General features: G+C 35.9%; 1 protein-coding gene across 1 annotated transcript in view; it reads left to right on the top strand.

Moving 5' to 3' along the window:
• GRIN2B (glutamate ionotropic receptor NMDA type subunit 2B) overlaps window positions 1-16,290 on the top strand; it is a 309,216-nt gene that overhangs the window by 196,711 nt on the left and 96,215 nt on the right. The window contains exon 4 of the mRNA XM_039335649.1: window positions 1,854-1,968. Within this exon, the coding sequence (XP_039191583.1) occupies window positions 1,854-1,968 (115 nt within the window). The remainder of the gene's footprint in view (window positions 1-1,853; window positions 1,969-16,290) is intronic.

The following is a 16,290-nucleotide window of genomic DNA, read 5'->3' on the forward strand; positions in this document are numbered from 1 at the left end:
GCGACCCCCGTGAAATGGTCGTTCGACCCCAAATGGGGTCGCGACCCACAGGTTGAGAACTGCTGGACTAGAGCAAGGTTTGCTTTAGTTTTGTTCAAGGAAATGTTTTTTTTCAAATGGGAAAGCTAAACTTACAAAATCTCTGGTCACTCAATGGCTGGTCATAATCCAAGAACTACCTGTCTATGTATAAGTATGATGGCCCTTCTTGAGACAACATTTTGTTGGACTATTTTTTACATATGTATTTTCATTTTCATATTCTATGCATCACACTTTCAGAAATTAATTCAAAAGTGCACTGATATTATGAACTATTAATTGCTCAATTGTACATGTTTACCTAGAAGTAGTTCTATTGAATTTAGTTGAATTTATTTCTGAGTAAACACCTCTAAAATAATTTTAAATTATTAAAAATAATCAAGATTTGCAATTCAAGTGTTTTAATATTTATCTTCCCTTTCATTTTTATTTGTCAATAATGTTATTAAACATTGAATTATGCAATTTATTCTATTCTATTTGTTACCAATAGAAGAGAATGTATGTAAATCAGGGTTGAACTGTGGAGGCCTTGATCTGTTTGAGCTTGGTCATTTACTTGCAGATGTTTTATTATCTGATTCATAGTTGAGTAGAGAGTACCAAGTGGGGTAGAAAGCACCGAGGATTCTGTAACTTTATTTGCTATAATATGCTTATTTGTTATTTATTTAGTACGTTTTACGATGTGCTAGAAAATAAACTATTTATTTTATTTATTTGTTACATTTTTATCCCAATGTCAAACTATATTGTAATTGCTGTATCTGTTACAAGATAGAAGACATTACCCCTAGTATATGTAACTTTTGCATGCCTGCTGTAGTCTATTATATTAAATTTCTTATAGTGAAATAAATATATATTTATTTTAAAAATGATGGTAAAGAAAGATTGTCTATGAAAGATATCTAAATCAAATAGTTATTAATTAGTTGCCCTGAGCCACCTCAGACTGTGAGATGCTAGCATATAAATGAAATAGATAGATAGATAGATAGATAGATAGATAGATAGATAGATAGATAGATAGATTTGCAGAATGAAATACTTCTTCATGTAATATAGTACTTTCTTAAGAATGGTTAGAATTCTGAGAATAAACAATTGAATTGCAAATTAAAATAAATTTAATTTGCTGATAACCTGAAATAAATACATAAATATGAAAAACATTCCTATGCATTGCTAAAATCAACTTACATGGATGAATTTGGTTAAATGATGAGCACATTTAAGCTTGCTTAAGCACATTTATTCTTGATGATTCTGCATGTTATAGGATATAAGGGTGATATCTGTTACTCCATTCATTGCTAAGGGAAGTTCAGCTGATCTAGTTGGTTAGGCAGGCAGTCTTTTCCTCCCTCAACACTCTACTTCCTTTTTGAAGTTGCAACCTTAGTGGAAGAGAACAACCATCACTGACAGAAGGAGTGTACCAATCTTTGGTCATACTCATTATAGTGAAAAGAATTAAATAACAAAGATGCATTTACATAAATATCATAGTTAATGGTATTTTAGGCAGGATCTTAGCATGAATTAGTGAGGAAAACATAATGTCAGCAGGGCCTTTTCATGACATAGGTAAGATCTAAATTTAAAAGAACTTTTGATTTTAAAAATATTCTTTGTATTCTCCCAATTTTTCCTTCCTTCGCCCTCACTTCAACTTTTACTTGATTCCCTGAACTATTCAATGTTTTGTTTTAATTATCTAGCTTGTAACCAAGAGTCTTACTATTTTCCTTAGTGGGCACACTATTCATCTTAATATTCACTATATTTTCTTCTTTCTTTTTTAGATACCTGATTAATGTCACCTTTGAAGGAAGGAATTTATCGTTCAGTGAAGATGGCTATCAGATGCATCCTAAACTGGTTATCATACTTCTGACCAAGTCAAGAACATGGGATAGAGTAAGATATATTTGTTACTTTTTGAACTGGAATTGGGGCAAAGATGTTTTTCCTTGGTCTTATTACCAGCATACTCACCATCTCAGAGATTCCTTTGGGACACTTGGTTACTGGTTCAGGTTGCAAATTTCTGATCACATTTTATTCATCGGTTTAGTTGTTTAAAAGCTTATACTTTTTAATTCACAGAGTAGATTTCAACAGAACAATCAGTATAGGAAAATAGCACATTTTCTTGTATTACAAGATTTCTGATAGAAGAAAGTAAGTAAGTAAAATAACATGACCAACATGAATGGGTGGAATTTAGAAAAATAGACATTTTGTGACGGGGGAGGTTCTGTATTGTTAATCTAAAACCATCATAAAATTTTTGTATGTGAAATCTTTTCCACAATGCTAGAAATTTAAAAGTTGTAGTTATAGGAAGAAAACCCATATAACAGCTGAAATGCAATTTTTCCTTCCTAGTCTGACAAAACTTCACTGAGTGTTGCCAATCCAATGAATAAATAGTTTGTAAAGTTAACTACTGGTGAAATAAACACTGACAGGAAGAAGATGCTTGGGTGAGCAATGTGAAATTAGTTCTGTCTAAAGATTCATAAAGTTTAGACTAGTGGTTATCCATTGCAAAGAAGCTGCAGTCCATGCATGCCCCAATGAGCCCAAATGAAGACAATCAGACTTACAATCAGTACACATGAGTAGAACTGCAATGCAAGCTCTAGTCAGATTTTGAACTGTATATAAGAGCAATATTTCATATGGATACTGTATATTGAACGTCCTAATGGGAAGTTCATAAATCATTAGCAATGTCACAACGTAATCCCAGTAATGGGACTGAAGCAATAAATATAAAGTTTCTTATTCTTGGGAAACTGGTATGCTAAATAAGATGCCAGAACTTGTTAGTTGCCCATATCATAAATATCTGTCCCTTCCACATCTAAAGACATCCCTTTATTTAAACCAAAATCAAGTCTTCCTGTAATGATTTAGCTGCATCTAAGAACATCACATATTCACACATACACATTAAAACTATAATATATAGTTCTTTTTCTCAATATTTTGCTACGTCTTTTAGGAACTGAAATTTTGGGAGGTGCAGAAACAAATAGCATTCAATTTTTCTGAAGCAGAAATAATTTTTCTCAGCCTTTCTACACAATAAAAATGTATAGATTGAATAGTAATTATATTTGGAATTAAATGTATTATAAATTGTCATAAAGCTGATATTAGCAATATTAATATCAATAACACTTAGACTTATATCTCTCTCCATAATGCTTTACAGCACACTCTGAGCAGTTTTTCAAAGTCAGAAATATTGTCCCAACAATCTGGGTATTTATTTTACCAATCTTGGGAGGATGAAAGGCTGAGTCAACCTCGAGCCCAACAGGATCAAACTTCAGACTGTGGGCAGTGTTAGCCTGCAATACTGCACTCTAATCACTGTGCCACCAGGGCTCCAATATTATATTATCTTCCTACCCCATCTTTGAAAGCCATTGCACATTAAAAGTCATTAGATGCTGCTAATACTACAACTTTATTTACATAAATAAGCATGGTGGATTTCAACTATGTGCTTGCCATGAAATCTGGTTCAGAACACAATATATCCTTCAAAATAATTTGCCTTGACTCAGGTCACATCAGAATTCTCCTTATTTAATTTTACAACTGATTCAGGATGAGATGTGTGCTTGCCATGGACTATAGATAGTCCTTGTTTCACGACTTGCAGATCTGTAAAACAAAGGAAAGCTAAAGTAAGATTATAAGCACAATTGTGATTTTCCTTAGTGGCTGATTTGGAAGGTCCAGTTGTGGTTGCTAAATGAGGATTGCCTGTATATCTTGATGAAAATTCATATTACTACAATTATCCTTGCTTTCAATAAAATAGAGTGAAATTTTTTGGAATTGCTATAAAAATGAGGTCTGCGAGGTTCAAAAAAATGGGTGCACAGGTTTTGGATAGAGATTATTTTAAATTCTAAATGCAGTTATATTTAGAACTTAGTGAAAAGTACCAGTACGTTCCTTATCTCAAAATAGAATTAGATGATATTTGCATTTCAGATAATTAAGATATTTTGTACAGAGATAATATTTATAAATAGAGTAGTTAAAGAAAATGAAAAGCTCCTTAGACTCAATAATGAATTGCTGGAAAAAATTTAGGATTCCTATTTCTATACCCAACACTGTCCAAAAAATGATGAGATTACCATATGTGGAACTGATTATTTGGCAAAGAGAATTATTTACAGTTGAGTTTAGGAGGAGAAAAAAATAGATTCCTTTAATAAACTATTCTGAAAAGAAATGATGGAATTGATCTAGGACAATGGGGGAGAACCTATGGCATGGGCGCCAGAGGCGGCACTTGGAGCCCTCTCTGTGGGCACACGTGCCATTGCCCCAACCTTGCCTCCCCCTGCGACTCCCTCACCAGCAGCCCCCCTGGAGGAGAGTCACCCCTGAGCGTGGCCCACGTGGAGCAGTGCAGCCAAGGACATGGCAGCCAGGCAGCATAGACAAGACTCTGCCCTCATGCCCCATCATGCACAGTTGATGCTGTGGGGCGCAGGCAGAGGGCAGAGCACCATGGTGCTCCTGAGCGATCTGTGGCAGGCCCTGGAGGTGGTGAGTGGCCCTGCGGACAGGCGGGGTGGGGGCGGAGCAGGGGCGGGGCCAGTTTTTGGCACTCGGTCTCTAAAAGGTTTGCTATCACTGATCTAGGACCTGGGAAAAAAACCTCTAAGTTTATATTAAGTCATCCCTGGAAACTCATTGAGTGATTTTAGCCTAGTTGTTATCTCTTAGCCCAGGGGTAGACAACCTTGGCTCTTTTATGACTTGTGGACTTCAGTTCGCAGAATTCCTGAATTCTGGGAATTGAAGTCCACGAGTCATAAAAGAATCAAGGTTGCCTACCCCTGTCTTAGCCCAACCCACCTAGTAACATAGCTGCATGGGTTTATTTAGGCCATGCAATGTAATCTTTCCTTTAGTGCAGAAATATAAATGAAAATAGCTCTACCTAGCTTCTATTTGGATACCTCCAGCCTCTTCTGCTGTGGAATCCTACAGCTTTAAATTTGCTAAAGTTTGCTTTTTTAAAAATCCAAGATATGTGTTCAATTACTCTCAGGTTTATTTTCTCTTAAAATGAAGAATTCCAGTATTACAATATCACGTTCTCCTCAAATTTCTGCTACTTCCATTGCCTGATTGTTTGTTATTGGTTCCTATCAGCTCTAGAATAACTGATCTATTAGTGGCTTATTTCACTTTGCCAGCTACAAAAATTAAAAATTATGAGAAGTCTAGAAAAATCATAATCCTGACAATTAAAATCTCTGATCAATCCTGTTGTGTCCTGAGCCTGCTTAGAGCAGAAAGCAAGCTCAGAAGTGTTGCAAACGGTCCTGGGTAAACCAAAAGCTGCTTGGGACCAGACAGGGTGGTGCCAGCATTGTGCGCATGCGCAAGGCGTGAAAATGGTCAGTTCCTATTGGTTCACACTGTCTGGGTCTCAGGCCCTATAAAAGGCCTGCGTGCCTTTTGCTGTTTGCTTGGTTGTAGGAGAAGAGTAATAAAGAGCTTGTTGTTTCACTATGTGTCTTCGTCAATTGCCAACCAACAGAAAACACAACAACTCCTACATCATAGGATGTGAGGAAAAAAGGTAGAAAAGCAAATATGGCATAGGCTAGTCTTGAAAATCAGGATATAAAATTAATGGTCAAAAAAATTGACTATTTTCCCCCTTAGATCTCTGTTTGTGTGATTGTATCCCAATGCAAGTTAATATCATCTGCATCTGTTCCTAACCATTATGACACTAGTATTAAGAAATGTGCATCTTTGGCCTTCTGAATTTGTACCATGATGTGAGGATGCCATTTTTATTGAAACATTATGACACTTGTTCCCCCTTTGCTCCTCCCCACAGCCAGTATGCTTCATACATTGAATGAAGTGGGCTATAATTTATAAAAGCCTATGGTAATAAAAGTATTGGTTTGTAAAATACCATGAGTCCTTTTTTATATGTACAGTATTTGATGAACAACATAGTTACACCTTGGCAATTTATCAATCCTGTTAGATAAGAAGTCAAACAAAGACATGTAGAACTGAATACCATAATGTAACATCAGCATAGTGATGACAGCATCAATCATTCCGCCTGGTAAATTCCCTTATTCTAGTAGCCTTGCATATATTTTTGAAAAAATGGATGACAAAAAGAATCATCCCCTCAAGAAATACTGTGCACGTAAAGATTTAATGAATAGTCAATTATAACTATTTGGCCTTATTAACTTGGAAAGATTAACTAGAAAAAGCAAAACAGATCAAATTCTATTAGGTCTGGAATGTGGTTCAAGCCTTACCTACTGAAATACCTAGCCGTATAGCAATTAATCATTGCTGTTTGTTGCTGATAGTTATCAAGTTCAAGAATTATTTGAGGCCTGTAATATCTGCTGTGATATTGTGACTATAGGCTTTTGGCAAACAATAGAGAAAATTGGAAGTAGAGCTTAACAATTTTTTTTTCTTAAATAAAGTTTTCCTGTGCATTTGTTCTAATTTTCCTTAAGTGGAACTAGACACATCAAGTGTTTTGCTAAGTCTTTATTACCGTAAAGATGAGAAGCTTGCTTTCACGTAGTGTCAGTACCTTTTAAACAGCATAAATAATTACAAGCATTTGAGTTTCAAGAACTCTTCATCAATGGAATTGGTAAAGGAGAAGGAAACAAAAAAATGTAGCTTATTTTAAAATAATCTTTGTACTAAAATACATTATTGGGTGGAGTAAAGAGAATAGTGTTAAGTTGTGCTAAAGGCTTTCCTAACCCTTGTTAAGCAAAGAAATATACATCCTCAGTGCTGAGAAATAAACAATCTAGCTGCTAAAATGAAATGCGACTCTGTCCTCTGAGCAAGAAAATTATTTCTAAAAATTAATTATAATATCAATAGATTTATTTTTTAAAGTAGCCATTTCCATTAAGTCTCCTTTTTTAAAAATGTGATTTCTAATGTAAGTTTATAAAATCAGTTAACTTTTGATCTAGTATTTATTATATTCTAATTATGTAGTACCACATAAGATGACCTTGTGGCAAATAATGAGGGTACCACTGAGTTTGCGTAATAAGAACCCTTAAAACTACGGTACTAAATTTTCTATAAACATAAGTATTTATTTAAACATTTATATGGCCTTCCATCTTGTAGCTCACAACCAAAAAATAAAATGCCTTCTAACTCCTATGAGTGGTATGTATCTCCCTCAATTTCGGGTCCTCTATCAGAGGCATGGGAGCTTGATGATTTTGTGCAGATTATAGCTATTCCTAGCCCTGCACTCTTCTGGATGGAGAATTCAAACGTTCCTGAGATCTATTGGACCCACTCTCACAGCTGAGGAGTCACAGCCTTGAATGGTCCTACTACCACTGGGATTACTTTACTTTCCATATTCTCTCTAGTCCTCCCTTCAGGCCTTGGTACTTTCCCAGCTTCTTATATTCCTTCTATCTCCATCACCATCACTATCACTATTAGTAGCTTTTGTTCCTTATCTACTTCTGCAATGTCTGATTGATATTGTTAATTGGCTAATACCTGTCTGTCTGTCTGTCTGGATCTGGAATTTCCATAGGATTTTAGCTTTCTTATTTCCATTGTTTCCATTGTTTCTGGGTTATTCACCTGACAGTGATAAAACAGACTAATTTGCTGAATGCTTTGTAAACAAACAAATTTTGGAAATGTATGTGTGTTGGTGGGGAAGAAGGGGTGCTAATTGGTTCATATTCTATGGAACATTCTGGCATAGACTCAGCTGAAGGTATTTTAGTAGCACCAGACTTGATAATGAATATTAAATGCACTTGGGACTGGTTTGCACATGAGACAGATGGTGGCATGGCAGGTTTCAGTATTGTTCTTTCCCATCATGATTCCTTACTCTATTTTACTAAAACAGTGAATGTTATTTGAACATTCATTGCCACACAAAAACAAATAATCAGAAATCATATTTTTATCTATATTCTTTATTAGTTTATATTGGATCATATTATTTTAGAATTATGTAAACTACTTCCACACTTGTATATTTTCTTCTTCACTTACATATTTTATTTTAATCCTCATTCCAGAACAGGGAGAAAATGAAGAGATATATCATTGTATGATTTATTGTTCAATCTATAAATTACTTGATTTTGATGAATCCAAAACAGGAAAGGGGATCAGAACATATGAGAATATGGATGTGAGCACAACACTCAGTCATTGAGTATCACCCATGATTTTCTTACAGTTACTTATTCCTCAAGAATATCTGATTTTAACACTTTCTCTTAATCCGTCTGTTTATTTCTATGTTTGTAAGTTCAAGGCTTTGTAAGTGAAATAATTGATTGTACTGATCTTATTTGTATAAAATGTTGAATTTTCCTTATTTTTCTCCCATATATGTTTTAAATCCAAGTCAAGAAAAAGCCATTTCAGAGATTTGGGTGTTAGCAAGCAATGTGTGAGCAATACCTCACCAGATCTTTTTTAACTGAATTGGAAAGCTGCTGTAATTCAATTATTTTAGCTTCCATAAATATAATCATGGAGTGCTCTTAGAGCCTATTCAAGCAATCTATTGGTAATAAATACTGATACAAATATTCATTGTCTTTTTATTTATTAATTTTCACCCATCTTTATTATTGTTTATTTAAATTTGTAATAAGTATTAAACAGATTTTTTTAAAAAAATCCCATAAACAAATTAAATGTTATATCTTACAACTAGACATTGTTAAAAGCAATATTGAGGAAGTGAGTTCCCCACAGGCTTGTAAAACAATCCTGTTACTTATCATAAAATCAGTTATCTTTGATTATCTTTGATTATCAGAAACATAATGAAGATTTGTTTCATTGTTTTGATCTGATCTGTAACATAATTACACTGATATACAAACATAAAGATATAATACAATATTTTTTTAAAATAGCCATAACACTTAGACTTATATACAGCTTCATAGTGCTTTACAACACTCTCTAAGCCAGCGGTTCTCAACCTGTGGGTCGCGACCCCATTTGGGGTCGAACGACCATTTCACGGAGGTCGCCAAACAATGCGATCCGCCATTTTTTTCTCAGCCGGTGCAGGCGGGGGCACCGCGCATGCACGCTGCGCAGGGGGCGCTGCCGTGCATGTGTGCCGCGCAGGGGGCACCGCCATGCATGCGCGCTGCACAGGGGGCGCCACCGCGCATGCATGTCGTGCATGGGCGGCGCCGCGCATGCACGCCGCCTGCTCATGACCGGGGTCGCCGGTCTAAAAAGATTGAGAAGCACTGCTCTGAGCAGTTTAGAGTCAGCATATTGCTCTCAACAATCTGGATCCTCATTTTACTGACCTTGAAAGGATGGAAGGCTGAGTCAGCCTTGAGCCAGTCAGGACTGAACTCCTGACAGTGGGCAGAGTTAGCTTGCAATATTGCATTTCAACACTGTACCATCATGGCTCCAAATCAGGGCTTTTCAATCTTTTCATAGATTGTACAACTTTTAGGATATGACAATATTCGAGTACCACCAGTGGTTAGCAAGGTGTCAAAAACTTGATGACTAGAAAAAAGGGGGGATTTTGAGTTTTACTGATTAGATTGATTTGTTGTTATAGAAATGGCTAGTTTATACTATTATGGAAAAGTAAAAAGTTGAGGTTCAATGTTAATGCTTCATTCTACTGCAACAGAGGAAATCAGAAGTCAATGCCTTTTCTTTTCCCCTTCTCCCCCTCACTTTCTCCTCCTTTTTCTCTCCACTGTGTCCTTCTATTTGTTTTTGCATTTTTGTATTTAATTCTATAATCTAATAAAATTTTATAAACCATAAAAAAGGAAAAAAGTACCAGTTTTAATTTCTTCAGTGGCAATTCCTTTGCTGAATCACTTTTCCTTTGCACTGACAAATGTATGATGAATTTATCCATATTTATTAATATGCACCACTATCTTGGTGGTCAGCTGGCTGGTCAGCCCTTCTTCCTCTTTCCCTCTCCTCAATCTTTTTCCTCCCTGCCTGCTGGGCTCTCCTTCCACAGCCTCTTCTCTGTCCCCTTCTTTCCCTGTCGTTTTTTCCCCCTCCCGCCAAAACCACCTCCTTTTATATCCTCTCTTCCCTCCCTTCCTCCTTTTCTCTTTGATGCACCTCCAGCTATGCACTGCTTCTGGAAGTGCCAATCATTTGGAGCCAGGCGCCAATCCTGGATGCTCAGCAGAGTCCCCGCAACAATGCAGCTCCAGCTGACTCTCCCACAGGCCTTTGTGGTGCTGCCACCGCTTTACCTCATCCCTCACTACACTTTCACACTTTTTTTTACACTTTTTTTTACAGTGCTTTTCAATTTGTTGAATGTGTACTACCTGCCAGGTGCCAAGTATCACCAGTGGTATGCATACCATGGGTTGAAAAGCACTGCTCCTAATTGATGATTTTCAGTTAAAGACAAAGTATTTCAGGCTCATTCCTATACATATTGTAATCATGGCAGCAATAATATGGTTTTTTTTATGCCATCTCAAGATATTGCCTTCTTCTCATACCCAATTTACATCTTCAGCTGCTTGGACTTTAAAGGAAGATTTCTCATTCTTCTATGCTTTAACCACCACTTCACTAATGTGACAGTCAGTGGTGAAATCTGCCAAATTTGGGCCTCTGTAAAAACTCCTCCCCCCCCCAGCTGTTGTAAACTTCTCACAATATCCATTTAGGCTTGCATGCAGGAGGCAGCAGACCCCTGGCTTCTGCATTCATCTGCCCCTACAATGTTTGACTAAAAATTTCTAAAGTGCTTATCTATGACTCTCTATAAACATGGGTTTAGTAATATTTTTAAAATATTTAAAAATGTATAACTGGCTTTCTCTTGAGAGAACATTAGTCCCATATTGCATAGACAGTTAATTTAAACCAGGAAAAATCAAGGTTCTGCCAGCTGTATGTTGCTGGCTTTGTCACTGTTGGATGCATTAGGGGTTTGGCAAGAAAGGACATTTGCATGATTGCACTTTTTATTGTTCTTATCACTTTATTGAAATGCAATTTTTCCTATTTGTTTTAGATCCATAGCCATCCACTAGCTATTCCCAGCTATTCTGGCCATGTGGTGAGAACTGGACATGCTGCCAGCATGACAATTTCCTTGCAGCATTTGTGGCTTGTCAGGTGTCTGTTTCTGGGCACAGGTTTAGTACTGCTTTAGAATAATGTTAAACCTGTGTTTACCATTAGACTAAGAAGTTACATGAATAGAGCACCATTGTGACAGTGATTTGTTACCAAGCACTGTCCTACGCTTGCATAAATCTGCCCCATTCCACATTTGACAGTATTATTAATGGTTGTTTATTCACTGATCAAATGATACTATGTAAAATGGGAAATTAAGGCTGGGGCATTCACCAACATATTTCCTCCATTAGTCTGTATTAGACAGCAAATGTCCCAGTTGGGAGGAGGGCTCCATTGGGAAATTAGAGAGCAAGATCTGACACCCCCACAAATACCTTTGAGGCTTTAGTCTTTCCCAGGTGAAAGCTGCCAATGTAGGGAAATTCCTGTATTATAGGCGAGGAAAATAAAATACCTAGTTTGAATTCTACCATGGCTCTGGTTATTTGTGCCTGACAATCTGCATTAAAATAGAAGGGTCAGTATTAGTCTCTGGTCTCGTTACTGTGGCAGAATAAGATTTTGTGTTTCAGTTTAGACTCAAGTTGAAATGATATAGAAAATGAGTGGAGAGCAAGGAGGACTATTTTATATCTTCTAGAACCCAGGAACATGTAAGACATTTCCTTAAATAAATAAATAGAAGCAGCAGCTAGGATTATATAGTAAAAGATTTTGGCTGGGTTAGATTTCCTGTGCAATTTCTCAGTTCTGAAGCAGCAAAAATCAAAATTCTCCCTGCTGATTTCACATATTTGCATTAATCACTAACAGGCATTTAATGCTTGTCAAGTTTGAGAGACTTTAAAAATCTTTGTGTGGGGGGGAGTACAATGTGCATTTTATGTTTCTCACTACTTTTTGTAAGAGATGTAGTTTAAAAATAATATAGCACAATCATCCAGAAATTTCAGATTAAATGTAAGGTCAGTAAGAATTGTCAGTAAGATGATATTTAAATGTAATGGAATTACGATGCTCAACCGCCACGCTACTTTTCAAATATGTAAATGCAATATTTTTAAAAAAAGAATTGTCAGTAAGAAAAATTAATTTTGTAGATTCTTGTGAAGATTCTGCTCCAATAGATTGTTTTCCATTATGTTTATATTGATTGACATATAAGCCAAATGTAACCTAAACAATCAACAAATGCAAAAGGAGGTGGATAGTATATTATCACCACAGTCATGCAGCTGATATATTATGTTATATTAATCAGGTTTAACAAAGGACAAAATAGATTGGAGAGAGTATAATATTTCTGAAAGTAATGAAATGAATGCTGTGAGAAACTTACACCCAAAGAATCATGTTGTTCTGAGATATTTTTGTTTGGATATGTTGCTCAAGTAGTCATCCATATTGCATGTAGAAACTGATAAGGTAGTCAAGGGATAACTCAAATAACAGATGCTTGCAATTATTAAATAACTCCTTCCTTAATGAAGGAATGGCATGTACCTCCAGATGCATTTCAAAGTATTCCACAATTTAAATGCCTTGATATATCAGCTCACTTATTAATGATGTCATATACACTTTTCCTGATTGAAATATAATATCCAGCTTATTTACAGTACTGTAAAGTTGATAGGTGAATGAAAGAACTTGTCCCCATTTATTTTAACCACAACATGTCCTAGCACCTTTTTTAAATAAAAAATTGCCAAGTCCTCATGATTTGGGGGAGATATTAATTTCTCCCCTCTTATGGCCATTGGGGAGCTTCTAATTCTTTGGCATCATACACACATCCATAGGGAGGCTAGGTCTATTGCATTGGCCTACCCAGCTTTGCTACATGGTCCAATTGAAGCCTTGGTGACTGCTTGGAATGGGAGAGCCGTGGTGGCTTTGGACTAGATTCAAAAGAGGGGAGTGTGGGCTGTATCTGCTCAGGACCTGTGCCCATTTTATTCTCTCGTGAGCACACCTAAATGCTGCAATCCAGGTCATTTTAACTTGGGCAGCAGGCGACACCAGACAACTGACTTCTGCATAGACAATTGTCATTGTAATGCCTGACTGGGGCTTTTTTATATTTACATGTAGTCCCTCTCTTAAACCATAACTATTCTGAGATCAGGAACTAGATTGTACAATGCCACTAAACTTTTCTCATTTCTTATGTACTTTTCTCCAAAGAGAGGTGACATCTAGGGATGGTTATACCCAGGACTTGGGTGCTCCAACTGATCAATTCCTACCGCTCTCCTTGGATAATTCAACAAAAAAATATCTTTTGGTAATGAACCGCATTAGATTTACAATCAAACAATCTTAAGAATACCAAATATTTAAAAGAGAACCCCTTTTTCTACATTATCATAGAATGCATCATTAAAGCAGGTTAAAAACCTATTAGAAATAGACATTCCATGGTCTGGAGTTCAGTCCTGATGGGCACAAGTCTGACTCAGCCTTCCATCCTTATGAGGTTGATAAAATGAGGATCCAGATTGTTGGGGCAATATGCTGACTCTCTAAAATGCCCAGAAAGTGCTGTAAAGCATTACGGGGTAGTATATAAGTTGAAGTCTTATTACTTATTGCTATCTTGTATCACAAGAGGTAAAACTTTCCCTTCTGTCCCTTTGCATACTCTGCAATCACATCTCTTCTTTTTCCTTTAAGCCCCTTTGCTTTATTTTGGAAACTCCCCTTTTTCTGTTTCTTGTTTGTTAGAAAACCTTTTGCTTAGCTTGCCCTAAGTCTACATACTCGCAATCCCCTGAAGTCTCTCTCTTAAACTTCTCTCTATGCAGATAACTCTTTGCCTTTTTTTTATTCCCATATGTTATTTCTTTTTCAGGTCATTTCTGCCTTTTTGCTCTTTAGAAAAAATCTTCCCCTGTTCATAGTCTATCTTTTCTCTACAAAAGCAGTTTATCTCTTCCCTTACTGCCTACCACTTGTTTACAGTATCCCATTTCCAGAGTTCCTCTTTCCCTGATTCCTTAACAAATACAGGCAAACTCTTTTTACACACTGTTTACTTCTTAACTTTATTAATTACTCTTAATTTTTTTCTGTAGCCAAGAGTTGCACAAGTTTAGTGAGCTATTGAAAGCTGTGTTGTGCAACCTCTATTATCAGCCTTCTATACTAGTTCTGCCATCAAAGCCTTTCACATGACTGCACATGTTACTGTTTTTATAATTGTTATTAACTTTATTAAATATTTTTCTCAAGTTTATTAATTTATTTTTATAAATATCTGAAAAAATGATACAGATGTTGCTCTGCTATGGCAATGCTTCTAGGTATGACCTCATACAGCTGCATCTTCCATGACTGCAAAACTCAATGATCTCTTAATACACTCTTCATGGGGGTCAACAATGGGGCAACAAAAATTCTATTGGCTTATTTTTTCTGCTGGTTCAAGCCATAGTGGATTGTACTATAATTGGACTGTGAGGAAAAACCCCACAGGAAAAAATACCATTCAGATTTTACTTCTGTGATTAATTCACTATCTCAGGCAATCTGTTATTCTTTCAGTACACTCCTGTTATCCAGTTTCAGCATGGGAATAATAATTCTGATTTAACTTAGTCTGTTTTAATGATTACTATAAAATAGATGTGAAGTGCTTTAAATACTTGAAAAGTATTAGCTTTTCATCTAAAAATGTGAAAAAATACTGAAAGTTTGGAAAAAGGAGGAATCTGATTACTGTACGTCACAGAGTTTTATATGGGTACCAGGCTGATTTTTTTTATATTGTTTAAACAACAAGTGGGATATAGCAAATGTTTGTTTTCTCTCATCCTTCTTGTCTTTCCTACCTGGATCTCTGGCTTTCACTTTAATTTCTGGGCATCATTCCAGTCTAACACCTGGCAATCTCTCCAGCTGGGTGATTTGACCTTGGATTCTTTCCCAGAACTTTTCCATGAAAAGCTGAAAAATTCACTTGTTAGAGATCATTATTTTTCTACACAGAGCTAAAATGTAAGGGTTCCCCCCCCTGTTTTCTTGTAAAAGTTGAAATTGCTTGTTTGTCTCTCATCTGGGATTGAGTATTTAGTTTCCCTCCTCCCCTTACACCACAAGTATCAAACTCGATCGCGTCACAGGAAAAAGTGAGCAAGCTGAAGAACCTCAATGGGTTATTAACTCCAAAGTAATTTTCTTGCTTCACCCATATATCTTCTTCTAATTGAATAAAAACACCACAATAGATATTGTTATTTTTAATCATTCATTAGAAAGTTTTAAAACAACCTAAATATGTTATTCTTTTTTTTTAAAAAAAAAATGCTCATGCTCAGAGATTGCTTTATTAGTGGGGTAGAACTGTTGAAATTGAGATCATACATTTTTTAACTCTGTATATTTTTCTAAGAGTGCTTTTCTTATTTTTTTCTAACTTCATTGCTACCAGTATGTATATTTACTGAGTAGTACTAATTGAATATGATGGTGCTTATTTCTGATGTAGTCAGAATTGTGTGCTATATAGATAGTTCCCATTTCTTAACTGAGATGTTTTATCTATATTTCTGTTTTTCATGTGTGTGCTTCTTCTCAGTAGAACCGATATGGATCATTTGCTTTGAACATGTGACATACTTCTTTTTTAAGGGACAAAGTAAATTTGGAAACTTCTACTGGTATTTATCTCATAATTTTTGTTGCATAAAAGGGTGAATTTTACCAAAGTTAAAGTAATAAATACAATTCATTTGTGGTTCCTTGAGTTCTGAGTGGAATATATGTTTATTGTACTTTGTTTCTAAGTACCAAGCAATATACCTTACATGCTGTTAGCATGCATGGGAAGCCGTGCTGTTGTTGATTTGGTATTCCAGGTCATTTCTATTGCAAAATGTGAAATTTTAATTGGCCTTTCTTTGTGAGTGGGACTATATATTAAGGTTCCAGTACCGGATTGGCTGTTGATAATTATACATGGAGTGCTGTACTTGGGAGTTGTGAATAATATTAGGAATCCTAGGTATTCAAGTAAATAACTAGACAACAAACAAGCAAATGCATACAGTGCCAATTTACACTGAA

The sequence above is a fragment of the Crotalus tigris genome, unplaced genomic scaffold, assembly GCF_016545835.1.
Source record: "Crotalus tigris isolate CLP2741 ecotype Arizona unplaced genomic scaffold, ASM1654583v1 scf7180000017644.4837335, whole genome shotgun sequence".
In the NCBI taxonomy this organism is placed as follows: Eukaryota; Metazoa; Chordata; class Lepidosauria; order Squamata; family Viperidae; genus Crotalus; species Crotalus tigris.